The sequence below is a fragment of the Antechinus flavipes genome, chromosome 1, assembly GCF_016432865.1.
Source record: "Antechinus flavipes isolate AdamAnt ecotype Samford, QLD, Australia chromosome 1, AdamAnt_v2, whole genome shotgun sequence".
Classification (NCBI taxonomy): Eukaryota; Metazoa; Chordata; class Mammalia; order Dasyuromorphia; family Dasyuridae; genus Antechinus; species Antechinus flavipes.
In genome coordinates, this window is record NC_067398.1 from 676,948,522 (window position 1) to 676,976,255 (window position 27,734).

At 50.8% G+C, this 27,734-nt stretch overlaps 1 protein-coding gene across 2 annotated transcripts; it reads left to right on the forward strand.

Moving 5' to 3' along the window:
• Positions 1 to 348: 348 nt before the first annotated feature.
• On the forward strand, positions 349 to 11,539 carry TLE5 (TLE family member 5, transcriptional modulator). 2 transcript variants are annotated; one of them, XM_051972413.1, is made up of 7 exons: positions 349 to 538; positions 1,413 to 1,510; positions 3,476 to 3,539; positions 4,450 to 4,494; positions 7,032 to 7,094; positions 8,648 to 8,722; positions 10,504 to 11,539. In XM_051972413.1, exons 1-7 carry the CDS (start codon positions 512 to 514, stop codon positions 10,720 to 10,722), a joined length of 591 nt encoding a protein of 196 aa, XP_051828373.1. In that variant the 5' UTR covers positions 349 to 511; the 3' UTR covers positions 10,723 to 11,539. The 2 variants fall into 2 exon arrangements, with proteins under 2 accessions (XP_051828373.1, XP_051828372.1); XM_051972412.1 differs by having other exon boundaries at positions 354 to 538; positions 10,501 to 11,539.
• The last annotated feature ends 16,195 nt before the right edge of the window (positions 11,540 to 27,734 follow it).

The window sequence follows — 27,734 nt, forward strand, 5'->3', positions numbered from 1 at the left end:
TGCTGCTGGTGCTCAGCAGAGGCCGGAGCCGGACCGACGGAGCCGAGGCCGGAGCTGCTGCTGCCGCTGTTGCCACTGCTGCAGCCCCCGCCCCCGCCCCCCGCCGCCGCGGCCGCCATTAGACAATAGGAGCGGCAGCCCGGGAGGGCCGTAAGAGGCAGGAAGCGGCGGCCGGCCCGGCAGCGGTCCGAAGCGGGAGCGGGCCCGGCGGCGGAGGGCGGGCGGCCCGGAGGAGGCGGCGGCGGGAGGCCGGGACGCGCTGCGGCAACGCTGAGCGGCGGCGTCCGGGCGGGGACAAAGGCGGCGGCGGCGGCGGAATCGGGCCGGGGCCGCGGCGGGCGGTGAGCGAGGCGGCCGGGCCGGGCCGGGCCCGCGGCGGCAGCGGCGGGGAGGAGGCGGCGGCGGGGGCGTCGTCGCGGTTGCGGCGCCTGCTGTTGGTGCGGCGGCCTCTGCCTTCCCTCGGCCCGCAGCCCTCCCTCTCTCCCCCCACTCCCCACCCCCCACGAGTGACATGATGTTTCCACAAAGCAGGCACTCGGTAAGGGGGCGGGGGATCGGGTGCGATCGGCGCGGCGGGGGGGGGGGGGCTGGGGTGGGGCCGCCCCCTCGGGGCCCAGCCAGAGCATTTCCCCCCCTCCCGCTGCTTCCTCAGCCCCCCTGCTGCGCGACTCCCCATCCTCCATCCCTGCCCCCAATTACAATGTCGCAAACCCCCTCGTGACGGTTTCCCTGGCCCCTTTTTTGGGTTCTAATCCTCCCTTTTAGGCATCCGCGAGGAAATGGGGGGCAAAGGGATGGAGGGAGGGAACGTCAGTGATCGGGGAAAAAAGCTTTAATTTTTCATTTAAAAACAGTGGGAGGGCGGTCTTAGTGAGGGCGCCCTGCAGCAATCCCCCCCCCCATGTGCATGGCCTTGTGGGGGGGGAGGTGAAGGCCAGACGGGGAGCAGGAAATGGGGGGGGGGGGCCGGGAGCTGAGCTGAGTATGTAAACATGAGCTCTGTCGGGGCAGAGCTGGGCAGGCAGGCTGGCGGCTGGGCCCAGGAAGTGCCTGGAGGAGGAGATGAGGATGAGGATGGTGGTGGTGGGAGCAGGAGGAACATAACAGCAGCTGCCAGCCTTCAGACTGGAAGGAGTCCGGGCCTGGCTCGGCCCAGGGGTAGAAAAGGGGTGTCACTGCCCTCCTCCAAGCAGCCTGTTTGTGTCCCTTGGAAAGCAGAATGGAAGGGAATGTCATCTTCCCCCAGCCAGTCCTTTCCTTAGGGAGAGACAACCCCCTTTTTAAGCTTCTGTGGTGAAAGCCAAAGTCTTTAGCCCTGAGTCTGGATTCCAGCCTTCCCCTCCAGTTCCCCCAATGGCCCAAGGGGTGGGGGGGGTCAGTGTCTGCTTTAACCTTCCCTGTCCCTCCCCAAGGGCTCCTCACACCTGCCCCAGCAGCTCAAGTTCACAACCTCAGATTCCTGTGACCGCATCAAAGATGAGTTTCAGCTCCTGCAAGCCCAGTATCACAGGTGAGCCCACTTTGGGAGCCTAGGGATGCCTCGGTACCCCATGAGGGCCGTCCCTGAGTAGTCTGGGGGGAAAGAGCTTGAGCTAGGATCTAAAGACAAGGCTAATACCCGTGTGTGTGACCTTGGCTGAGTCCCAGCTCTGAGTTTGGGATTCCCCATTTCTGGGGATAAGGGTTAGGTGACCCCCAGAAACCTTTCAAGATTCTGGGATTTAAATAGACAGACAGGGAACCTAGATTTCCCACTTGGTTCCAACAACATCTCCCTTTGTGACCTTGGTGGATTGCTTCCTCCCCAGTTCACTTGCCTCGATTAATGGATTTAGAGTCAGGAAAGACCTTAGAAGCTATCTTGCCCCACCCCCTCCTCATTTTTACTAAGGTGAAACCTGTGATTAAATGATTTGCCAACAGTCATGTAGATTTAAAAAGTAGGGATCCAAACCTGGACCGTCATCTCCCTCTTCCCGGGCCTCCCTTGGAAAGTCCTCTGCAGAGTATAGAGCATTATGTAAATATGAAATGTTGCTATTCTTGGATCCAACTACCTGGGTGTGACACTCCTGCCTGACCCCAACCATCCTTGCCTTCCAGAGCTGAGCTGATGGGGGGAAATGCCCTCTTGAGCCAGCCTGTCATTTTCCTCCCCTTCTGCCCCACAGGGCTTAGGGCAGATTTTTCCTCTCCAGGCCCCTGCCCGGCCTGCTAGGGGCCTTGGGCTCCTATTCTCAGGCCTATTCCTCAATGCCACTTGGGACTTTCCTTCCTGGGCCTGGCTATGTCTTCTGCCCTATCTTTTCTCCTACACTTGCTCCTGAGCTTAGGGTCATCAGACCTTAGGGGAGGAAAGTAGAGACAGTCAGCTGTGGGATGGTCCAGGGGGAAATGGCGTGAGTCTCTGAGATGGAAAAAAGGAGCCGGGTAGGCCATATTCAGTTTCCCTTTTCCAGAAGGTTTGCAGTTCAAAGTCTATGACTTTGGACAAGTTTTCCCCCTCTCTGGGCCTTTTGTTCCCCATCTTTCAGACAGATGAAATAATAATCCTTATACTCCCTCATTTTGAGGTTGAGGAAAAGCATTTTGGAGACCTTGAAGCATTAGAGAAATGAAGTTATTATGATTAACCATACTTCCCTTCCTTCCCCCCTCCCCACTCCCAGCTTATGCCAAATTGGGTCGTGCCAGAGCTGAAGATGTCTCCCTGCTGGCTTCTAGAATCACCTGGCTTATTGAATTTAAATAGATTAACAGATAGCAGGCTCCCCACTCCCCTTTGGTTACCAGGAAATTGATGAGGGGTTGTTATTTTCCAGAAGGGTAATAGAATATCTTTTCTTCCTTCTATTAAAAATATTTTTTGGGGGGTAGGACGTGGCTTTCCCAGCAGCAATAGCTGTCTGCCTGATCATCCCCCCCTCTCCTTTTCTTTCTCCCCCCTCACGCCAGGAATTATGGCCCAGTAGAGTCTGGGAGGGGCCCCCTGAGACGACTGGCTTGTTTATTGCACCGGATAACATGGAAATGAGGCTTTTTTGGATTTCTAAATAAAGAAATGGGAGGGCCCGGGTTGAGAGTGAGGGTCCCCTGAGGCAGGAGGAGGGACCCCTGTAGGAGGAGTGGCTGCTTCCCTCCCACCTACTTGAGCATCAGGTGCTTTTGAGCTCAGGAACCCATTTATGATGCCAGGAAGCTCTTCAGAGGCTTGGCTTACCGTTGTCCCCCGCTGAAGACCCAATAGATCCTTGGCACGGGCCCCACTGCCCTGGGAGCCTGTGGGGAGAATTTCCCCTTCTCCCTCCCCCCAGTTCTGAGTTCACTCTGAGTTTCCCCAGCGTCTGTGAACTGCTTTGTGAACCAGCAAGACGCGATGGAAGCGGGAGGCCTGCTCTGCAGGCCGCGGTGGGCCGGGAGTGCTTTGTAAATGGCGCCCACCGCCAGGCCTCCCCCTGTGTGTCTCTTTCCAAAGCTTGAAGCTGGAGTGTGACAAGCTGGCCAGTGAGAAGTCGGAGATGCAGCGTCACTACGTCATGGTAAGCCCCCGCCCCCCGCAGGGCCAGGGTCACTGCCCCCGCCCCCCCAGGTGAGGTCAGGAGCAGGGCGACGGTGGAGGCCGCGCTCGCGGCTCGCAGGGCTGGGAACATATGTTTCTGATTTTGAATCAGAGCTTCCCGGGGAAGATTTCAGAGGCCCGGGCCCAGCACAACAAAGGGCAGCTTTGGGGGATTCGGGCTTCAGCCGCCTGCCTGGGGAGCCTCCCGCTGTGCCCCGAAAGCCAGAGGGGGTCGGGATCGGCTTGGCTCAGGGGTCCCCGGGAAGTGCTCGGGAGTAGCTGCTGAAGGAGTCGGAGTAAACTGCCCCAGCCAAACCCCAGGCCTTCACTCCCTGGCCTCAGGCCCAGGCAAGCCGGCTGGCTTGGCGCAGCAGGGTAGGGCCCTGGGCCCAAGTGCCAAACCACGGCGTGGCAGGCTGGGCCCGGCTTTGGAGCAGGCCTGCCAGCTCACCCCGGGCCCTGCTGCCTGGGAGGCTGGGCTGTCTGCCCGCCTACCACGGAGACGGGCGGGGTGAGCTCACCGGCACTTGGACATGAATAATTCAGGCCTTGCTTTCTGAGCGCACTCCCTCCCTCCCTGCCCTTGCCAGTTGTTTAACCCCTTGGTGCCGGACAGTGGTCAGGGATGCCCCTTGTTGGGGGAAAGAGCCCTGCAGGCAGGAGACCTGGCTCCACGTCCCAGCTCCCTGGGTCACTTGGGGCAGATCTGGTCCCCTCTCTGATCCTCTGCTCGCTGCCAGCTAGCCGTGTGGAACCCCGGGCGCTGGGGCCTGAGAGGGGAGGAGGGACCCGCTGGGTCCCAGGTGGTCTGTGATTGTGGACAGAGCTCTGGGGCTGGGGGAGGGCCAGCCCTGAACTGTTGCCTGCTTCTCTCCCCATCTCTGCTGCAGTACTATGAGATGTCCTATGGCCTCAACATTGAAATGCACAAACAGGTAAGATCTGGTTTACAGCCCCCTCCTTCGGTCCTCCCCCTCCCTTCTCTCCCCTCCCACCTGCCTCCCTCCAGGTAGGAACCACTCACTCACCTTGGCAGCCACCCCAGCCCTGCTCTAGTTACCACCTCCGCCCTGTTACTGGGGCCCCCTGGGGCTTGTTCTCTGGCCACCCCTGGAGAAGTTTCCCTCACTAGAAAGGGGGAGGGAGACAAGGGGCGTCTCTCCAGGGACAGTGGCCAAGCGGCCTCAGAATCTGACTCTCCGACAAAGCACCCCTTGTCTGAACACACCTGGCGCTGGGGGTGGGGGCTCTCCCTGCCCTTGGGGTGTCGGCTGATCTGGAACAAAGCTCCGAGGGGCCCAGCTCGCTCTGCTGGGCCTGGGGGCACCGGACTCCCCTCCCCCCTTTCTCTGCTGACTGCTCCTGCTTGGAGGCTGCGGCTTCCCTGGGCCTGGGCTTTAGAGTTGCTGAGGCCCTCCCCTCCCCAGGCCCGGATCTCCAGGAACTAGACTAGGTGGCTGCTGCTGAGGTCTCCAAGAGTCAGCAGAGCATGATCTGTTACCTGCTTCCCCTCCCCCATGCCCTGTTAACCTGCTTCCCCTCCCCCTTGTGCTTTCTACGTTCTGTCCCCCCTTCAACCTGGCTTTTTGTTTCTTATACTTGTTTCCCTCTCTCCCCCCCCAAAATTTGGGCAATCTATTTCCTTTGGTTTCTCCCCTGATATTCCATGTTCTCAATTCCCATTTGTTGTAAGTGTGACCCTTCCCCCACCTTGTTTACAGATGGGGGAAAAGGCCCAGTAAAGAAATTAGGCTCGAGGGAATCCTGGTTTTGAGCCCGGGAACCTTGTGTTTGAGTCCCAGCTCCCAGGCAGCCTCCACTAACCCCATCACTTTGGACCAGCCCCAGTCTGATGGGACAAATGCTCTGAGCCCCCCACGTGGTTTGGGTGCAGAGGATTTTTTTCTGTGACCTAGCACTTCCTGGGTGGGTGGGCTCCCGGTCAGCCTTCTGGTCCATTCCAGGCAGTGTAGTTCCCTTGCCCTTGACTTATTCCATTGTTTCGGGGCCTTTTGGTATCCTGAGGAGGGGAAGGGAGTGTCTTGGCTCTCTAGCTCTTCAGATGGCCATCAGTTAGGAAAGTCTTGGATTTGAATCCCTCCTCTGATTTGCTTCTTAGAGCTGCCTGACCACAGAACAATTCACTCCACCTCTGTGAACCTCAGTTTACTCATCTGTGCAGTGGGCACGGTGATAGCCTCTGTGTCACAGGATGGGTGCTTGTGAGATCCAACTAAGAGAATGGAGTAAATGGATTGTCAGCCTCAGAATGTTTCCATTTCCTCACGAATCACAGTTGCTTGTCTCAGTGTCACTCCCCAGCCACAGGAAGACCTTGGAGGAGGGAAAGGCTTTGGGGAACATCTCTCCATTATTAAATGAATGTCCAAGCTTCTCCAGAAAGGTGTCAAAAGCGTGTCTTCCCAAAGGTTTCTTACCTACTCTGTTCTTGGAGACGTTCCCCAGCACCTTCCATCTGAGATCACCTCCCTACGGTTTATCTAGATCTTACAAAGATTTGCTTAATTGCAAGTCATCTCCCACGTTAGACTGAACGCGGTTTGTGCCTTTTGCTTTTTCTTGTATCCCCAGCCCTTAGCACAGTACAGCGCCCTGCACACAGCTTTACTTAAATGCTCTGAGGACTCAACTTCTTACAGAGCTGAAGGGACTAGGACATGGGCTGTTCCTTGGGCCCCCTGTGATCCAGGCTTGATGGGTCCAGTTTGGGCAGGATCTCCCCCAACTCTCCAGCAGGGTTCTGTTTCAAGCCCCAAGGCCAGGGAAACAACACCTGTGCTAGCTTTCCACTTGGCAGGATGTGGAGTGATGGGAAAGTTTGTGATAACAGGTCAGTAGGGGATGAATTCCCATCCTCAGGACTGAGAAGGACAGCAATTCTACAGTGGAAGGGGACACCTGAGACACCCCCAGCACATCCTCGTTGCTTGCTTAAAGACCTTTGGACTGGGACAGCCTCCCTTGGCAGGCCAGCCGTTCCTCGGTTGGGAGGAAGCCCTCCTGGCAGCCCCTTCCAGTCCTGCCATCCCAGGGCGAGCAGAGTGAAGCCGATCCTCCCCCCGAGAGCTCTGGCGCCCAGTTAGCTGTCATGTCCCTCCCTAAAGCTCCTCTTTCCGGGCTAAACGTCCCTGTCCGTGCCTTCCCCCGTCTCCAGGCCCAACTCGGGGCTCCCCATGGCAGGTGGCGGTCACTGGGACCTGAAGAGCCACTGCTGGGTCCTTGTTTCCCAAGAGCAGCTCCAGGAGACCCAGAAAGGTGGGCCAGCTCAGGTCAGGAAGGCCCGCCCTGCAGAGGGAGGGGGTCCAGTGACCTCTGGGTCTGAGATGCTCTCAACCTGGCCCCTCTGTGACTGGGCTTTGGGCCTCCAGATGGGAAGGTTCTCTGACCCTCTGACCCCCAACCTTGACTCCTCCTTCCTTCCCACCATCACAGACCTCCTTCTGTTTTTCAGGCCGAAATCGTCAAGAGGCTCAATGGCATTTGTGCTCAAGTCTTGCCCTACCTTTCACAAGAGGTAAGGGGAGCCCCCCGCCCCCAGAATTCCTGGACTTTGGCCAGCAGGGGGCAGCCAAACCCCCATTGCAGGGTCCTGATCCTCCCCCTGGACACAGGCTGACACGGCTGGGGAGGGGCTGGAGGAAAGGGCAGGAGCAGAGAGCCGGCCAGCTGCGCCCCTCTCTGGTCAGGCCTCCGTCAGGAACCCTGCCCCCCACACTTGGTAGCTGGGCCAGTCACCTAATCTCTGCCTCGGTTTCCTCATCTGTAAAATGAGGATCATAGACTCCCAGGATCATTGCGAAGGTGGCTTGTCACATAGGTGCCCACCGTTATTGGGTGATCCCGAGCGGGGGCCTTGTGCCTCCCGCCCTCCTCACGCATGCAGATGGTAACATGGGCCCTGGCTCTGCTGGGAGGAGAGAACATTTAGGAACATTGACGTGGCGTTAGAAAGAACTGCTCTTTTTGTAAAGTTTTCGGGATTTTGGGCTGCCCGCTGCTCCTTGAGCCTCACATCCTTTTCTATAAAATGGAGCAAATGGCCACCCCCTCCCAGGACACATTTGTAATTCTTAGGCACTGTGGAAATGGGCCTAGGGAAATAGCAGGCGGCCCCCAGTCCGGCTGACCCCGAACAGTGTCCGGCCCTGGGGTCTCTTAGCCTTCTGAAGACATCTGAGAGGGGCTCGCCCAATCTGGGCGATGTCAGTGATGGAGGCTCTTGGCAGAGACGCTTGTGAGCCAGGTGGCCCCTTGGCTGGGACACCTGTAGGCCACACTGGTCTAGCTTTGGGGTCAGCAAAAGCTTTCTTTTCCCAGCCCCAGAGAGTGGGAATCAATTAACAAACATGAAGGCTTTTATGAAGTGCTTTCTCTGTGCCAGCCCCCCTTGGAGGCACTGGCATTTGTAATTAGAGATTTCTTCCTGGCATGGGAACTAAGGGCTGGGTTCAAATCTAGCCTCCCATACCTGCTAGCTTTGTCTCCCTGCACTAGGTTCTACATATCATTGATCTCAGTCTTCTCACCTGTAAAATGGGAGACAAGTACCTGCCAGTCAGTCACTTAGAAACATCAGATGCTGGGGAATTTTTTTTTCCTTTCCACCTTATCAAACTGCTGCAAAGTGGAACATGATAATTGGGGACTCTGTTCTTAAACTTCTTTCTCTAATAAGTGGGAGCCTCAGACTGGTCCCTGCCATGGATCCTTCTGGTTCTCTTGCATTTTGCTGGGCAGCCTACCAGCTGTGGGGCCTGAGATCATCCTTCCCCAGGACTTAGACAGGAGATGAAAGAATGGTGAACTGTGTGACAGTAGCCAAGTCACATGCCCATTCTGAGCTTTCCTGATGCTTTCCAGCAGGATGATGAAGAAAGTTTTTTATAAACCTTAAGGCACCAGCCATAGAAACGTGAGCTCTGGGGAAGAGGAGCCCCAGTGTTGGCGGCTGTGGAGAATCCCCTTATTGTCCAGGGAACTGGCTGGTGCCCCTGGGGCCAGCACTGCTGCAACTGAGGCTTGGGGCCGATGGAAACAAGTCAACAATTCTTTCTCCTCTCTCCTTAGCATCAACAACAAGTCTTGGGGGCGATTGAGCGAGCCAAGCAGGTAACTGCTCCGGAGCTGAACTCCATCATCCGGGTATGTGTCTTGATTAGCATGAATCTTATCCCCAAAGAAAGAGTTGGGGGGCTCTAGGAACCTGTATTAGCAGCACCCACCGAGGCAGGCCTGGGGAGGCTCCGAGCCTCAGCTCTGCCACAGGGTGGCTGTGGGCACATAGATCCCTGCTTCAGCCTGTGCCCAGTTTCTCTACAAAATTGGGGGATTGATCCCCTGGTGTGTAAGGGTATTGTGGGCCCAAAGCACCGGCAAGGAGAGTCGTTCTTTCGTCCTGTGACACATGAAGCAGCGGTTGGGCAGAGGGGTAGGTGCTTGGGGGGGAGTGCTGACCTTGGCTTCTCCCTCCCACGCATGAGTATGGGACTAGACTAATTACTAAACTTGTCTGGACTGCAGCTTCTTTGTTGGCAAAATGGAAACAATATCCACCATGGAGGTTTGTTTGATGGGATGAGGGTTGAGGTGATGGATGTAAAACTACTTTGTTTACCTTAAAGTGTGAAGACATTTCCCCCTCAGAAAGCACAAGTCTGCCTCAGAGAGCAATGATTTGGTACAAATCCCTTTACCCCTTCTGGGCCTCAGTTTCCCTGTCTGAAAAAATCCAGAGGTTGGCTAAAATCCCGGAAGCATTTCATTTCAACCTCCAGAGGTTCCAGCTCTGAGACCAGAGCCCTGGGTCTGAGTCCCCAGCTGTGCTCCTGCTGTTCCTGTGTGTGACCAGGCCTCGGTTTGCTGATCTGTGAAGGGAGCTGTTCAGGGCAGTTCCTCTTTTTCAGAGCTGTCCGGAGGAAGATGCTTTACTGCTAACAGACTAAATTAAAAAGTTGGCCCCGACCCCAGCAAGTCTCCTTGTAGCAAACTACAGGGAACTCCACACCTCCTTCCACTCGTTCAGTGGGCGTTGAGGGCTCACCCGGAGAGATCATGTGCTCAGCACCTTGGGAAAGAAAAAAAAAGAGGGCAAAAGGATTAAAAAATGCCCTCGGTTGTCCCTGCTGGCTGGCGCTGGAAAGGGGGCAGTACTTGGAGTTGTCGGACTTGGGTCCAGGTCCTCCAAGGAACCTGGGGCAAACCACTGGTCCTCCGGGCCTCTGAAAAATGAGGGTTCCAGTCTGTGACCCTGTGCTCTCTCTGTGTGGTAGGGGATAAAACAGACTGTGGCACGCCAGCCAAGCCAGAGGCTTTTGGGGTGCAGAGGAAACAGATCTTTTTAGGGATGGATTTAGGAAAGGCTTCTTCCGGGAGGGGGCATCTGGGGAGGCTCAGTAGGAGGGGGAGACTTTCGTGGGCCCAGGCCCCAGGTTAGTTGTCTAGAGTCTAGTCTGCCTCCTGTGGGTGGGACAGGTGATGTGAAGGAAGTGTCTGCCCGCCCGTCCTTCCAGGAGTTGGTGGTTCCTGAATAGAGTAGGTCACTTTGACATGTCCTGGATGGAGGGGACCCAAAGAGACTCTGAGTGCTCTCAACTTAGAGCTGGAGAACTCCAGAAGCAGAGGCACACGTGTGCACACATGCATATGCACCCACTGCAGCTTGTGTACATGCAGGCAGACACACTGCAGAAGCAGGGGCACACGTGTGCACACATGCAGACATACGTGTGTGCGCGTGCATATAAACACACAGCAATTTATGTACATGTACATGCACAGCCACTTATGTACACACATGCAGGCAGACATTTACGTGCACATAGGCACACATACATGTGTGCAGTCTTGTGTCTCTGGGGCGGTCTACAAGGACTGCTCTTGCTGCTTTTTTCCGCCCTCACCTCTTCCCTTCTCTCCTGCAGCAGCAGCTCCAGGCTCACCAGCTGTCCCAGCTCCAGGCCCTGGCCTTGCCGCTGACCCCGCTGCCCGTGGGCCTGCAGCCTCCATCGCTGCCCGCCGTCAGCGCCGGCACCGGCCTCCTCTCCCTCTCTGCCCTGGGCTCTCAGGCCCACCTCTCTAAGGAGGACAAGAACGGGCACGATGGGGACGCCCACCAGGACGATGATGGGGACAAGTCAGATTAGAGGCACAGCCCTGGGGGTGGGAGAAGGGCTTGGTGTTTATGGTGGCTGCTGGCGCCCCATAGCTTTGACCACTCCCCTGCCCCCTGCCAGCCCCTCCCCCTTCCCCTAAATCCTTTGGGGTGTGAATGGGACCGGACTGGGGCGGAAGGGAATAAAAGAATGGACCCACCTTAGCTCCAAGCGCCTCCCCCCTTCCCTGTGCACATATGTAACCGCTCCCCCCGTTCGGCCTGTTTGCTGCGCACCCAGCACAGCAGTTCCCCAGTCCCCTCCTGGTACTGCATGCAATCACGGATGCCAGCCGGCCCCGGGTTCCTCCCCTCCGCCCCCTCCCCCATGTAGAGGCTCTACCCTATCCCTCTCCTCCTTTCCTCCCTCCAGCCATTTGCCTGCCTGACTCTGCTCCCCGGGCTCTGCTACATCACCCACCCAGCCTGGGCCCCGGGCCCCCTTTGATTGGGGCCAGGTTCTGGGAGAGAGCTCAGCAGCAGGCATCTGGGGGAGGGGAGGCTGGATGGAGAGGGTCTGGGGGACCTGCTTCCTCCCCCACCCCATGCCCACAAATAAAGATGAGGGTACCGCATTTGTCTGGTTTTCTTTCAGTCTGCTAGTCTGTCTTTTAAAAGAAACAAAAAAGGAAAAATTCACCAAAAAAAAGGCCCCCTTTCCTTCCCCCCAGATTCGTGTTTGTATATAGTCCTTTAGATAAACTTGTCGGCTTCTGGTGTTCATTAACCTATTACAGAGGAGGAATGGAGACACTGTACTAAGCTTGTACTAGCTGTGCCTTTCAAATAAAGATGTGAGACGGTTTAAAGCGCCCGCCTCCTGCTGTCATCCCTGGGATCTGCTGCCCACTCCAGCTTGCCTCCGCCGGGCCCAGTGCGGGGCCTCCGAGCACGGCCGGACCGAGAGCTCTGCTCGGGGAGCTCCCCCTCACGGGCCCGAGCCGGCCTCCGTCTCCTGTCTGGTGACCCCGAGCTCACTGGGAAGGCCTGGTCTGGAGACCCCCGGGCCTCCGGATTCTTGCCTTGAGTCTGCTCTTGACTCCTTGGAAAAGTCCGGGCCTCTGCGTCCACCTCGATAAAGCGGGCCCGGCCGGGCTGTGGCTGGGCCAGGCTCCCTGTGCCGGCAGGTCCCGGCTCCCTGTTCCCCGGATTCCTTCAGAGCTCTTGGGTGCGCTGTTTACCCCAGCGCTGCTTGGGGAGTCTGGGTGCAGTGAGGATTTCGTGCTGTCGCTTTCAGAAATGGGTTCTCCCGGAGGGCCCTGGGTCCTTCTTTGCCTTTGTTTGCCTCCCTTGGATGGCTGTCGGGGTTCAGAAGTGTAGGGGCCCAACCCCGGGATATGGGGAGCCCTTTGCCAACAAACCAAGTGCTTTCCCTTCCTATGTCTGAAATGTCCAAGTACCCATCTCCAGCCTCTCCCTCGGGTCTGTGGTTCTCCCCACCTCTGCCTGGTCAGCTGACAGGAGGTCATTCTTTCCTGGAGGCTAGTTTCAGCAGATGCTTTGACCTTGGTGCTCCAAGCTCTCTGTCCCAGTCTCCTTCATCCAGCCCTGCATTTTCCAGACTGGAGCTTTATGAGCCAGATCCATCCAAGAGGGTGGTGGGGTTGGGAGCCGGGGAGGAGGAGGAGGAGGCCCAGGAAGGGCTGCAGAGAACACGGCAAACCCCTCAGCATTTTTGGATAGTACAGGTTGGTATGGGAGGAAGAATCCTTACCGGAATGGAGAGACTTTGAAATTGGCTCTTGCACTGGTTTGCTAATGATACTCAGGGAAATCCTGGCCCCTCAGTGGACCTATTTCTGAAAAGTGAGGGCATTGCACACATTTTCTCAAAATTCCCTGCTGGCTGTGACATGTTCTAAGGGTCCTCCCAGCCCTGACCTCCCAGGTTCTAAGGGCCCTCCCAGCTCTGACATCCCAGGTTCTAAGGGCCCTCCCAGCTCTGACAACCTAGGTTCTAAGGGCCCTCCCAGCCCTGACATCCCAGGTTCTAAGGGCCCTCCCAGCCCTGACATCCCAGGTTCTAAAGGCCCTCCCAGCCCTGACATCTTGTGTTCTAAGGGCCCTCCCAGCTCTGATATCCCGGGTTCTAAGGGCTCTCCCAGCTCTGACCTCCTGGGTTCTAAAGGCCCTCCCAGCCCTGACATCTTGTGTTCTAAGGCCCCTCCCAGCCCTGACCTCCCGGGTTCTAAGGGCTCTCCCAGCTCTGACCTCCTGGGTTCTAAGGGCTCTCCCAGCTCTGACCTCCTGGGTTCTAAAGGCCCTCCCAGCCCTGACATCTTGTGTTCTAAGGGCTCTCCCAGCTCTGACCTCCCGGGTTCTAAGGGCCCTCCCAACTCTGACCTCCTGGGTTCTAAAGGCCCTCCCAGCCCTGACATCTTGTGTTCTAAGGGCTCTCCCAGCCCTGACCTCCCGGGTTCTAAGGGCTCTCCCAGCTCTGACCTCCTGGGTTCTAAAGGCCCTCCCAGCCCTGACATCTTGTGTTCTAAGGGCTCTCCCAGCCCTGACCTCCCGGGTTCTAAGGGCCCTCCCAACTCTGACCTCCTGGGTTCTAAAGGCCCTCCCAGCCCTGACCTCCCGGGTTCTAAGGGCTCTCCCAGCTCTGACCTCCTGGGTTCTAAGGGCCCTCCCAGCCCTGACCTCCCGGGTTCTAAGGGCTCTCCCAGCTCTGACCTCCTGGGTTCTAAGGGCTCTCCCAGCTCTGACCTCCTGGGTTCTAAAGGCCCTCCCAGCCCTGACATCTTGTGTTCTAAGGGCTCTCCCAGCTCTGACATCCTGGGTTCTAAGGGCCCTCCCAGCTCTGACATCTTGTGTTCTAGGTGTCCTCCCAGCTCTGACCTGTGTTCTAAGGGCTCTCCCAGCTCTGACATCCTGTGTTCTAAGGGCCCTCCCAGCTCTGACCTCCTGGGTTCTAAGGGCTCTCCCAGCTCTGACCTGTGTTCTAAGGGCCCCCCAGCTCTGATAGATCCGGCCCGACCTCCTGGGCCCCTCCTAATTAAGCTTCTGTTCTAAGACTTGGGGCCATCCCAGGCTGACCCCTCCCGGCTGTGGTTGCGGGAGGCTGGTGCTCAGCTCCCAGGCGGAACGTGGCTAATTGAGCCGCTAATCGGCTTCCCTTCCGCAGGGCCTGCCGTTAATGAGTCTGGTGAGGGGAGGGGGGACATCTCGGAGGCAGCTCGGGCCCAGCGGGGCAGCTCCCAGGGGCTCTCAGCCGGGGCTGGGCTGCCGGAGGGAGGGAGAGGGGCGGAGGGGGGTCAGACAGCGGCGGCTTCGCCATCCATCACCCCACTGAGCCCAGGAGGCATCAATAATTCATCTGCACTCAGCAACAGGCCCCGCCTGGGCTGAGCGGGGGATGGGGAGGGAGAGATCAGAGGAAGGGGCCGCAAGCTCAGCCGTGACAGTGGGAGCGCCCAGGCTCCCTCCCGTGTGGCCTCCTCCCTTTGCTGAGCCCCCCCATCTGCTCGGGGAGCCCCACCCCAGCCCCTTTCCCGAAATCCCAGCCCCCTTCTGGGTCCCAGCTTTCTATCAGACCTTCTCCAGCCTGCTCATGGAGCCCATCTTCTCCTTCCACTTAGGTCACATTCTGTTAATGAAGGACCCCCCAAAAAACCCCAGAGCCCGGTCCTCTCACTGAGCCCCCCCTCGCTGGGGCTCCCGGGGCCTCAGTCAGCGTTCTGCTCCCTCAGCGAGTCCCCGTCCTACACAAAGCTTCCTACACTCAGCCTTCTCCCACCCAAGCTCCCCTTCCCTCCATGAACCTTCGTCCCCAACCCTGAGCCAGGAGGTGGGTACGGTTTGAGAGGAAGATCTCCAATCAGAAGAGCTGGTGGGGACCAACCCCAAAATCCTCGCTGGGAAGACAGTGGGAATTTAAATCCCCTGAGGGATGTGGGTTTTGCCAGGAATTATGGGAAGGGAGTAAAGAGAAAAGAGAAGATGTAAGAATTGAGAGGCAGAAAAGCAGGGGAGGAAGAGACTAAGAGATAAACATTGTTAGCACTAGGCCTGCCCTTAGAATAGGGAGTGTCAGCTGGAGGGCCCTTGGAACCCGTTTTGTCAGGGCTGGGAGGGCCCTTAGAACCCAGGATGTCAGAACTGGGAGGGCCCTGAGAACCCGGGAGGTCAGGGCTGGGAGGGCCCTTAGAACCCAGGATGTCAGAACTGGGAGGGCCCTGAGAACCCGGGAGGTCAGGGCTGGGAGGGTCCTTAGAACCCAGGAGATCAGGGCTGGGAGGGCCCTTAGAACACAGGATGTCAGAGCTGGGAGGGCCCTTAGAACACAGGATGTCAGAGCTGGGAGGGCCCTTAGAACCCAGGAGGTCAGGGCTGGGAGGGCCCTTAGAACACAGGATGTCAGAGCTGGGAGGGCCCTTAGAACCCAGGAGGTCAGGGCTGGAAAATAATTTTAGGGTAACAAATATCAGCACTAAAAAGAATCTTGGAACAGAAAATTGTAATGGTCAGGCTAGCTTTCTGGAGGATCTCAGAACAAACCTGAGTCCTTGGTCTTAGTGCAGGAGGAGCCACCAGGATGGTCCGATAGAATGTCTCATTTCCAGGCCCTCTCAGGCCTTAGTTACATACCTTATTGTAATTACATCATCACAGAACACTGACTATATATGAGCTTGGAGATTCATTACATCACCACACTAAGTACTAAGTATTTCTGTGAACCAGAGAACCATCATCTCCTCAGTCCCACTGACTTATACCTTGTTTCAAATTTACTTCTCCGGAGTCCGGGCCCTCTACATAAAGTTGAAGAGAATCTTAGACTATCAGAACAAGAAGGAACCTTAATGATAATATATAATCCAATCCTCTCATTTTGTTAGTGGAAAAAGTAGATCCCAAGCAGGGGAAGAGGCCGGTCCAACAACTCTCTGCGGGACAAAGCAGGGACTAGAAGCCAGCGTAATCCCAGGACCTCCTTGTAACTCTCCTCTCAGCTCTGCCCAGGTGACTGATACAGCTACGGATTCATCACTTTGGGCCCCCATGAATGTGTCTGCTCATACCAGACCAAGCCAGATGACATGAATTCAAAGCAAAGACATTTTGTATTCTTGGAAGTCATTCTCAAATGGGAATGCTTGTTGACTCCCAATTTAACCCCTTTGTTTCCTCCCAATTTAACCCCTTTGTTTCCTCCCAATTTAACCCCTTTGTTTCCTAAGGAAGGACACATAGGGTCAGTCATGTTAACTTACCGTAGCAACAGCTTTGGGGATGCTGGAAGAAACCACAGAATATCTTAGAGTTCACTCCAATTTCCTTTGGCTCTGGGATGCAATTGAGTGCTGACCTGACCTTTTCAATCACCAGAGCTTCGATTATGCTGACCGCTCCCAGCATCCCACAACCAAGGGCCCGTTGACCCGCGGTCACTTCTGCCACCTTGACATTGTTTAGAAATGGCGGCTGTATGAGATGAATCAAATCAGTTCCAACAGAATAGGAATGAACTGAAGCAGCTACACCCAGCAAAAGAACTCTGGGAGATGACTATGAACCACTACACAGAATTCCCAATCCCTCTATTTTTGCCCGCCTGAATTTTTGATTTCCTTCCCAGGCTAATTGTACACTATTTCAGAGTCCAATTCTTTTTGTACAGCAAAGTAACGGTTTAGACATGTATACTTATATTGTATTTAATTTATACTTTAACATATTTAACATGTATTGGTCAACCTGCCATCTGGGGGAGGGGATGGGGGGAAGGAGGGGAAAAGTTGGAACAAAAGATTTTGCAATTGTCAATGCTGAAAAATTACCCATGCATATAACTTGTAAATAAAAAGCTATTAAAAATTAATAATTGTTAATATATTATATATAATAAATAAATATAATATTAAAAATAAAAATTTTTTTAAAAAAAAAAATGGCTGCTGTTTTCCTTTATCTCATCTCCCTTGGACCAGGTAGCCTCTCGCAGGCTTTTTGTGGGAACAAAGAACAGGAAAATCAAGAGAAGATAACTATTACTTGGAGCCTGGTTAGAAAAATGTGACATGCAGATGGAATGGAATATTATTGTCCCATAAGAAGCGACAAATGGGAAGAATTCAGAGAACTAGAAGATCCCTCTATAGCAACTGAGCTAAATAGGAGAATCAAGAAAACAATAAACATGACGACTACAATTCAAAATAATAATATGTAATGATAATAACCCACCTCGGTCCCAGAAAAGTTGTGAAAATGCATCTCCCCTTCATGGCAGAGATGGGAAGCTCCAGGTATAGATTATTGATGTAGAAAGGCTGGTGACTTTGCCAGGTGCTCCCTTACTTAAATCCAATTCATTTGTACCTTCTCAGCATCATGGTCCTCGTTGGGTATGTAGGACAAATTATTGTGCAATAATAATAATAATAATAATATAATAATAATAATAATTAGGTATCCCAGTAGATAGAGTGCTAAGTTTGGAGTCAGGAAGGCTGCATCTTCAAATCTCCATCCCTTACTAGCTGTGTGACCCTGGGTAGGTCACCTTAGTTTTTTCATCTGTAAAATGAGCTGGAGAAGGAAATGGCCAAATCAGTATCTTTGCCAAGAAAATCCCAAAAAGGGTCAAGAACAGTTGGACACAACTGAAATGACTCAACAACCAAAAAGTATGTGTTCCATATCATTGACTGTCAACTCCTCGAGGGCAGGACCTGGTTTTCATTTCTTTCCTTCTATCCTCAGTGCCTTGCAGTATACAGTAGGATTTTAATAAGTGTTTCTTGAATTGAAAGGAACTCTCCAAGTCTGACTGTATTTAGAGATGGAAAGAGATCATAGAGTTAAAAGCCTGTATTTTCCAGACAGGGAAACTGAGACCAAGGGAAGCAAAGTGACTTGCCCCAATTGAGCAGTGGAAGGAAACATCTCAGGCAGGATTTGACCTTAGGTTTTCCTGAGCACAAACCCAGGGCAGATTTATCTGCTCTGCCACCTAAATAATCTTCTTTTCTGGACTATTATAAGTCAACCTGGACAGTGGCGAGATAAGCCTGGCACTTATATAGAGATGTCCGGTCATTTATGTGTCTTTGGCTTCCTTAAACCCCCTTATCTGTCTCAATCTCAGTCTGAAACTCGTGGATGCCCCAGGCTCAGGCGCTTCTGGGCTAATTCTTCTTCTATGACTAATTATAAGAAGAGAAACAATAACATCAGTAATAGTAGCATTTTTATAGTGTTTTGAGGTTTGCAAAGCATATTACAGATGCTGCCTATTTAGAGCCTTACAAACCCTTCATAAGTGATATTATTATCTCCGTTTTACAAATGGGGAAACTGAGGCTGAGAGGTTGAATGATTTGTCCAGGGTCACACAGCTAGTAAATGTTAAAGGCAGAATTTGAACTCAGGTCTTCCGGACTCCACATTTGCACTTTTTACATCTAGTTACCTTTAAGAGGGCATTAAATTTGCAATTTCCTTTTCTTTTAATTCTTGACAGCAAGGGTGAAGGATGTTTAGCTGATCTAATGCTGGTGCCCTGTCTGAGGTCAAAAGTGGGAGGTAAGGGGCTGGAATTGCTCCCCTTTCTGTTAGCCTAATGACCCAAGTCTTAGTCCTCCCAACAATTAAATCTTAAAAATGGTTTCAGTGTGTTTTAAAAAAAAAAAAAAAAAACAAAACTCTAACAACACAGTAGCCTGATTTGAATGGTGTAAGGCTTTAGGATGTCTCCTACCACAAGTGATATTTGAACCCAGGTCAGTAGGTCCTCTAAGTATTTACTAAGTGGCCTACTATAGGTCAAGCACTGTGCTAAAAACTGGGCTAAAAAAGGCAAAAAGACAGTCCCTCTTCTCTAGCAGCTCCCAGTATAATGAGGGAGACAGCAAGGAAATGATCTTGTGAACTATATTCAGAATAAATGGGAAATAAGACTTAAAAAGCCATCCGAAAGGTATCCCGTGCAAGTCCGAACTCTGCTTCAGACCAAGAACTGGGAATTACATTAAATTAAATCAAGGGAACCTTCACTGAGAAAGACCAAGGTCATCCGCTAAATCCCAGGCCATGGAGAGTTGTTCTGACTTTTGATCTGCCCCTGGACTTTTCTGGCTGGAGAAAAGAGTGAGCCTGATGACTTTGCACAGTTCTGCACCATTCAAAACTAATTCACCCGCAAGTGAACAGCCTCCTGTTTCGAAGTTCCTCTTGGAAAAACAAGAACGACAACATTTTACCAACCTCTTTCCATTGCTGAGAATGGATTCTGATGAAGGAACCAAGGACTGAGAAATATTTCTCCCCCTACTCCCTCCCTTGGCCACTGGAGAAGCTTTCTGATTTGCTAATATAATGTCGCTACTACATGTTCTTCCAAAGATAAGTCTCTACACAGTGAATACAGCTCCAGGGGGCTTTATGGTAGTCCTGCTTCCCAGGGAAATGGATGAGTTGGTACCATTTACCTTTGAACACATCTCTTACTGCTGCCATCTTGGATGAGTAGATTCAACTCCCAACTAGTTCCAAACTTCTTCCTTGACCCAAGTGTCCCCTTCCCTTGCTCACATTCCCTTGTTCCCCTTCCCCTTTTCCTCTTTCCCTTCTCCCCTTCCCCTTTTCTTTTTCCCTTATTGAAATTAAGTGACTTGTGCAGGTTCTGAGGTTGAATTTGAATTCAGCTCCTCCAGACTCGGGGCACCTGCTCTGCCGCCTAGGTGCCCAACCCTGGGCAATTTTCTAAGATGAAAAAGAATCGTTCATCTGCTTTGAAGGAGGGAGTGGCTTTAGCGTGAGTTCCCTACACCGGAGGTCTGCTGGGGCTCATCCACAACCCTCCCTAGTGTCCACCCGGAGTACGATGTAATTGGGAAATAGTTAACAAAATAAATAAAAATACAGCAGCAGCACATGGGCAATGCTAATATGTGGTTTTCAAAGTCAATATGTAGCTTCAGGGATTTTTATTTAAAGTTTAGTAGCCTTATTTCTATTTGAACTGGACACCAATATCCTATATCAATGAAATCACAGATCTCGTTTAAGAAAAATAATCTCTATTTTAAAATGTTCTGTGGATGCCTTTTGTCTTTAATATTGTATCACGGTCGTTTCTGGGAAATGAAAAAAATGCTATCACTCTGCTCCAAGTTAAATCCGTTTGTGACCAAGCATTTATTAAGCACCTATTATGGCCTGGCATGGTACTAAGAGCAGGGGATTTAAAGGACGGTTCCTGCCCTCCAGGAGTTTACAGTCTAAAATGTAGGGATGGGATAGGTGGGGGACAGGAAGACAACGTGCAACAACTCAGGGAAAATCAGATGTGGACACGAAATGGGAGGGAAAAGCACTGAGAGTGAGAAGGATTTTTGTTTTTTTGGCAAGGAGAACTCTTAAATCTTTCCTTGTGCAAAAGAAAACCAATTAAACAACAATAACAACAAAACAAATACAATAAACAAGCCCCCCTCCCCCAATAAAATAAAACAGCACCACCTGATCTGAGAAATAATAGTGTATTCACCATTCTGCCCTATAGACCCCCTCCCTGCTCATTAGGAGAGAGGGAAGGGAATGGTTTACTTTTTGTTCTCTTGGTACTTTCTCTGGTTTTCTAATAACTTGATGGATGTTTCCATTCCCATGGCCCTTGTAATGGAACAGATTCTCCTCTTGGCTCTTTATCAATGTTAGCTATTATTAAAAATTACCACTTCTCCTGGGCCGCTTCCTTTGTTTCCAAGGTCACTTTCCCAAGGTCAGATGGATCAGAGAGGGCTGATTGGCTCAGGGCTTCCAGACTCGATTCCCTCCAGTGGCTGTCCTCTACCTGGCCGGGGCCGGCCCTCTCCGGCTGGCAGCTCGCCCTCCTCTCCATCTGTGGGCACGGCTGGTGCTTCGTTGCCACAGGGACGGGGCAAATGCCAAACTGTGCCAGGGGGTTGGAAGCGGGCGCCATCCCATTCTCTCAGGACCACAGCGCCAGCCCACGGCGGGCCGGAAACAAGATACGGGAGGGCCGATGGGTCTCTGCGAGTGAGCAGCGGCTCTGCCAAGAAAGTCCGAGACTCGCTTCCTTGCTTCTCGTCCCCCACGTTGTGTTTTTATAGCATCCTCCTTTCCAAAGACTCCCTCCCCTCGGCTAACAAAGAAAGGGGAAAAGGGGAAGGGCTCTCAAGGCCAGGGGACCCGCCTGACAGTGTCCTCAGTGCCCCACACTGTTCTCTGGGCCTCTATGGAATGGGGCTGCCCGCGGCGACACTTTTTTGGCCTAAAACTGCTCCCAGGTGCTCTTCGCCACACAAAGGGCCTGAGCAGGCCCGCAAAGGGCACAGGGTCCATATGTGAGGTACTTGGCTAAAGCCTTCATCCTCGCTCACATCTCTCAGCGACCAGCAAATCATGGCAGAGGATTCAGGCCAGAATGTCCACTTTTGCCCTTAGATGTAAACTCCTTGGGAAAAAGCATTTCTTCTCTCCTCCTTTTCTTCCTTCCTTCCTTCCTTCTTCCTTCCTTCCTTCCTTTCTTCCTTCCTTCCTTCCTTCCTTCCTTCCTTCCTTCCTTCCTTCCTTTCCTTTCCTCCCTCCCTTCTTCCTTCCTCCCTCCCTCCTTCCTTCCTTCCTTTCTTCTTTCCTTCCCTTTTCTTCCTTCCTTCCTTCCTTCCCTCCTTCCTTCCCTCCTTCCCTTCTTCCTTCCCTCCTTCCTTCCTTCCCTCCTTCTTCCTTCCTTCCTTCCTTTCTTCCCTCCTTCCTTCCCTCCTTCCTTCCTTCCCTCCTTCCTTCCTTCCCTCCTTCTTCCTTCCTTCCTTCCTTCCTTCCTCCTTCCTTCCCTCCTTCCTTCCTTCCCTCCTTCTTCCTTCCTTCCTTCCTCCTTCCTTCCTTCCTTCCCTCCTTCCTTCCCTCCTTTCTTCCTTCCTTCCTTCCTTCCTTCCTTCCTTCCTTCCTTTCTTTCCTTTCCTCCCTCCCTTCTTCCTTCCTCCCTCCCTCCTTCCTTCCTTCCTTTCTTCTTTCCTCCCTCCCTCCTTCCTTCCTTCCTTTCTTCTTTCCTTCCCTTTTCTTCCTTCCCTCCTTCCTTCCCTCCTTCCCTCCTCCTTCCCTCCTTCCTTCCTTCCTTCCTTCCTTCCTTCCTTCCTTCCTTCCTTCCTTCCTTCCTTCCTTCCTTCCTTCCTTCCTTCCTTCCTTCCTTCCTTCCTTCCTCTATCCTTTTCTCTGTGTCTCTGTCTTTCTCAATACAGAACCTAGCACAGTGTCTGGCACATAAGTGCTGAATAAATACTTACTGAGTGGCTGATATTGTGCCTGATTCAGCTCATGACAGGTTTGTACCCACAGGTGAGATCTATGAGATGCTCCAGAACAAGGAAGAAAATAAGCATTATGCAGCAACTGCAAGTTGCCAGATGTTATGCTAAGCTCTTTACAAATATTATCCCATTTGATTCTTGCAACCCTGGGAAGTAAGTACTATTATTGGTCCATTTTACAGCCAAAGAAACTGAGACAGCAGAGGGAAGGGAGCAAGCATTTATATTGCATCTACTATGTGGCAGGCAAATAGTAGCTCATCTGATAACAGAGTTAACATTAGGTGACTTGCCCAGGATGATACAGCTGGTATGTGTCCAAGGTCTAATTTGAGCTCAGGTTTTGCTGACTACAGGTTCTGAGCTCCATCCACTGGACAGCTTAGATACCTCCACGATGACTCCATAATTCTTTCCACATTCCTAAAGTAGCCACCAAATTCCAGCAAAGTTTTTTTTTTTTTTTTAAATTCCTTGGACGTGTCCAGGTGACACGCATTTCCTTCTGTCTTTCTGGGTCAGTGTGTGTGTGTCCTCCACCAAGATGCCATGTGACCCACAGATGGAGCCCCTGGACGACAACTGAAAGTTCCAAATCCGTGGCCTCCAGCCAATCCCACACGTTTGGTCATCCTTCCCAGCGCTCTCCAGCACCTCCTACACTCCCAGAGTTAGAGCTGGAAAGGCCTTTAGAAATCATCAAATACAATCCTCTCGTTTTACAGAAAGGGAAATTGAGGCCCAGAAAGGTCAAATTAGCTGCCCACCATCACAGGAATAAATAGAGCTGCTATTTGAACTCAGGTCTTCCTGATTCCCAAGCCCAATGCCCTATCCACCATCCCATACTGTTCCTCTCCAAATACGATGAGATCATCTCTCAATGTTTCCAAGGAATTCTTAACACTCCCCAATACCCTGAAAAGTGACTCGGGACCCCCCAGACATTTCTCGGGGCTTCCACTGAAGCTGGTTGAATTCTCCCAATCAGATGGAAACTGTCTTTTCCTTAGCTTCCTCTACCACTAAGGATTCACCAACTTATTTAATAAGCATCCGGGCACTGGGGTAAGGGGTGTGGTCTAAGACCCTGCCTCAGGGCCTCTCCCTCTCTGGGAGGAAAAAGTCAGTGTGTAGGGATAATTAAATGGAAAACTGATGCAGAATGAATTTTGGGAGGAGGTGCTAGCAAGTGGGAGGTAGGAGATTCGGATGGTTTCCTTCCAGAGCCGACACGTGAGCTAAGCCTTGAAGAAAGCCAGGAATTCTTCGAGGCCACGTTGAGGAGGGAGAACGTGACAGGCCTGGGGGTCAGTCTTTACAAGGGCACGGATCTAGGGCGAGAGATATATATAGTGTTCAGAGGATCGCAAGTAGGCCACGATGCTCAAAGGGGAGCAAAATAGACTGGAGCCAGATTTGCACAGATTGTAAAAGACAGAGGAGTTTGTATCTCAACAGCAAGAGGGAGCCATTGGAGTTTCTTGAGCAGGTTAGTGACACAGACTTATGCTTTTAAAATATAACTTTATTATAGATTTAAAGGGAATAACCAAAAAAAAGGAATAACAAATAGTGCATACTGGATTTGCAGTTGTAAACTCAATCATATTTATTTTGTGAAAGTGCTTGTTTTATTCCATAAATTAAAAATAAAATAAACAAATTTTAACATAGAGTTAGAAAGGATTATGGACTGGAAAAAGGAGAGATTGGACTGATGCAGAGAGGCTTATATAAACTATCAAAGTAGTCCGAGTGATAGGTTTGGAAGCGAGGATGCTGGCAATGTAATTGGTCAGAAGGGATGAGTGTGAGCTAGTGGTTCTGTTTTATGTGGCGTGGATTCCTTTAGTGATCAGTCTGATACCTATAAAATCCTCAGAAGAATCTTCAGAAATGCACAAATTAAAATAAATAAGATTACAAAGGAGCTCGGTTGTATTCAGGGGCAGCTACTGGGTTGTGTGGTAGAGAGAGCACAGGCCCTGAAGTCAGGAACTGAGTGCAAATTTGGCCTCAGATATTTGACACTGGGTGAGTCATTTAGTTCTGATTGTCCTACAAAACAAAGAAACAAACCAAAATATGTTTGTGGACTCTAGAATAATGTTTTAAATACATATTGCAGAGAAAACCAACTATATTGAAATAATTAAATTAAAAAACAATAATACACCACCAAGTTTGTGGATCCAATAAGGTCTGGCTACTGATTGGTGAGGGAAAAGGGGATGGCGACTCCAAGGCTGAGAACTCAAGATGACTGAAAGAAAATGGCAGTTTTGATAGAAAAAAAAGGAAATAAAGAAAATAGGAAGGGTTTTGGAGCAGATTGTATAGTGCAGTGGTTAGAACCTTGGCTTTGAAGTTAGAAGAATTGAGTTCAAATCCCACCTTTGATACTTACTACTTGTATGACCATGAGCAAATCAATGACCTTCCCCTAGTTCTCAGGTTCCTCATCTATAAATTGAGGGGTTGAACTAAGTGAAGTACAAAGTCCTGTTTGATGATCCAATAATCCAATTCAAAGGTTTAACACTGGAACCTAATGGCTGCTTAGCAGACCCCCAGAGTCTCTTGCAAGATCTTGAGCAGAGTACATTGATCCTCCCTATATTTCTTGTTCAAGGGCTGGTGACCTATACATATCTACAGAGATACAACAGGCAAGGAGACAGACGGTGAAGGCAAGAATTTGGACTTTATCCCTGGCTATTCTCATGGTGATTAGTGCGGGTATTGGTCACTGCTTCAGGGACACAGCTCCTTCCCCATTCAGACAATGAGAACTAGGTGCTCAAGGTGATTTTCTCCTTCAGATGATACTCTGGGACGTAGAGAGTCTCCAAAGTTAAACCTTTTGCACCCTTTTCTTCAAATGGCTCCCACTTTGCCTCCAGTCTCCTCGTCGGTCTCAGGAAAAAACACACAAATCATTGTGGTGTCCAGGTATCGAGCCCCAGTTAGCTGCCTAAAATATTTGTCCAGGACTTTGAATCAAATAGAGCCCATCCCAGTCCCTTCTGACGCACCCAAGAAGTCTCTGAGGTCTGGATATATCAGGGTCGTAATGTCCATCATCTCCGAGACACCCGGGAGAGTTCCAAGCTCAGCCCAACCTAACTCCAGTAACCTCAGACTACTCAGGTCCAGGCATTCTGTGTATGCAAATAAATGTAAAGTGTCTTTCACTAAACCAATCAATCAATCAACATTTATTAAATAAGCCAAGTCAGGGAAACAAACATTTATTAAACACTTCCTTTGTTCTACTTTGTTCACTGTCAATACCCAGCAAAAATGAAACGGCCTTTCTTCAGGAAGATTTCATTCTATCAGGAGGGACAATATGTACACAAGCAGGTATATACAAGGGAGTTACACACCCAAAGCTATTAAATTGTGCATATTCTTTACCTCAGTAATACCATTACTAAGCTCAAAGAGATCAAAGAAAGAGGAAAGAGATTCATTTGTACAAGAATATTTATAGAGGTTCTTTTTGTATTGACAAAGAACTAGAAAGGAAGGGAGAGCCCATCACCCAGGGAAGGATTGAACAAAATAGGGTAGATGATTGTGATGGAATACTATCGCGCAGCAAAAAATAATGAAAGAGACGGTTTTAGAGAAACCTGGGAAGACTTTTATGAACTGATACAAAACAGAACCAGGAGAACAATTTAGACAATGACAGTAATATTGTAAAGACAAACACCTTTGAAAGACTTTGAAATGCTAATCAACACATTCCAGATGAAACATGATGTCCACCTCCAGACTGAGAGCGGATGAATCCAGTGCAGACTAAACCATATATATTATTATTTTTTCTTGGCTAGGGGCATGGCTATTAGGGGAATTTCTTTTGCTTGCCTATACATGTTTGTAATGGGTTTTTGTCTTTCTTGTTTTTTTCAATTGGGAGGGAGTGAAATGAGACCTGAAAACAAAATAACATTTGGAATGGTTGAGCAAATTATGGTACATGAATTGAATAGAACATTATTGTGCCATGAGAAATAATAAGAAGAAGGGCTTACCACCACAAAATGAGCTGCTTTAAATATTTTTGTACAAATGAGTCCTTTTCCTTTTTCTTTGATTCCTTTGGATTATCATTGGATTTAAGAGTATGCATGAATCAGTGACTTTGGGAGCATAGTTCCATTGCTTTCCACATTGACCCAGACAACAATCTACTCGTTTTATAGAAGAAAGAATGGAGGCACAGTGGTTATGTGACTGATCCAGGGTTATAAGTGTCTAAGGTGGGAGTTGATTCTTCCTGACTCAGTACTCTCACCATTATTCTGTGATACCTCCCATTCGTTTTAGACCAATCCCAGGATATTCATCATTTCTAACCTCCCCAATTCCTGTAACCCATTCATCCAATTCAAACCCCTTTCTCTTCCTCAGATATCACCCAATTGTTCCATAGAAACTACTCCTTTGATTTCCATTTGCAGTTAAGGCTCCTGGCTTTTCCCACCTTGATCTCCTTGCATTTCCCTTTTAGCATGTCCTCCCAGGGACTCCAAGAGAGCTTCTCCTGGTGGACCAGGACAAGGATCATAGCTTTCTATACTGAGCTTCTTGCAATGTAGTGGGACTGTCATGACTCTTGGGACTAAGTCCTGCCAGAATGTCTCTAGTTCCTGAGACAGACAGAGGTGTTAGGTTGAATGGAAACTGAAGCAATTGGAGCCCTGGACACAGGGGGAAAAAAAGCACAGTCTTTGCCCTCCAGAAGCTTACTTATCCTGGGAAAATCTGGAATGTCCACAGCAAATAGAGTGCCAGGTCTGGAGTCAGGAAGGCTAAGTTCAAACCCAGCCTCAGACAGATACTAGCTTCCTGACACTGGGCAAGTCTCTTAACGCTATTTGTCACCTGTAAAATGAACTGGAAAAAGAAATGGCAAACTGACTCTAGAATCTCTGACAAGAAAACTTCTTATAATGGGTTTTTGTCTTTCTTGTTTTTTCAATTGGGAGGGAGTGAAATGAGACCCAGCAAAAACAATTAAATATTCACAAACAAAAGGGTGAGCTGGTAAAGATGAAACAACCAGATCTTGGGAGACAGAGCAAGGTAGAAATGTAAACATGAATACACTCTTACATTTAATCTGTATCATGAACAATTTTAATTTTTTTTGGAGGCAGCAAATTAAGTGACTTGCCTTAAGGCACCATAGCTGTGTCTGAGGCTGAATCTGAACTCAAATCCTCCTGATTCCATGGCCGATGTTTCCCTGTGCCTCCTAGCTGCTCCATTGTTAATATTTTATTTTATTTATTTATTTATTTTTTATTTTCTTTTTAATTTTTTTAGAATAACTTTTTATTGACAGAACCCATGCCAGGGTAATTTTTTACAACATTATCCCTTGCACTCACTTCTGTTCCAATTTTTCCCCTCTCTCCCTCCACATTGTTAATATTTTAAAAAATCATTTTCTTAAGTCTAGCAATCAAATAACAAGTCAAACCCTGATTCGTAGCATTTGTTGAGTTCCAGGGCATAAATGCTCATCCTGAAAATTTAACAACCAGCTCTTCTGAGCCTATACAAGCACATCTCTGCCAGTTCAATGGATTAGAAGAGGGAGTGCTTGTGGTCAAGGGGAAGATCAGGACAAAATGTTTTAATTAGAATCATTTTATTATGGAACAGAAATGCAGCCACACACTTTTAGGGTAATTGTAGCCCAGGG

Excerpts from the sequence above, each read along its gene's own strand:
- TLE5 (XM_051972412.1), top strand. The coding sequence starts at position 512 with ATGATGTTTCCACAAAGCAGGCACTCG. Across the intron at positions 4,495-7,031 it reads ACATTGAAATGCACAAACAG|GCCGAAATCGTCAAGAGGCT; the intron begins GTAAGATCTGGT and ends TCTGTTTTTCAG. Across the intron at positions 7,095-8,647 it reads TGCCCTACCTTTCACAAGAG|CATCAACAACAAGTCTTGGG; the intron begins GTAAGGGGAGCC and ends CTCTCTCCTTAG.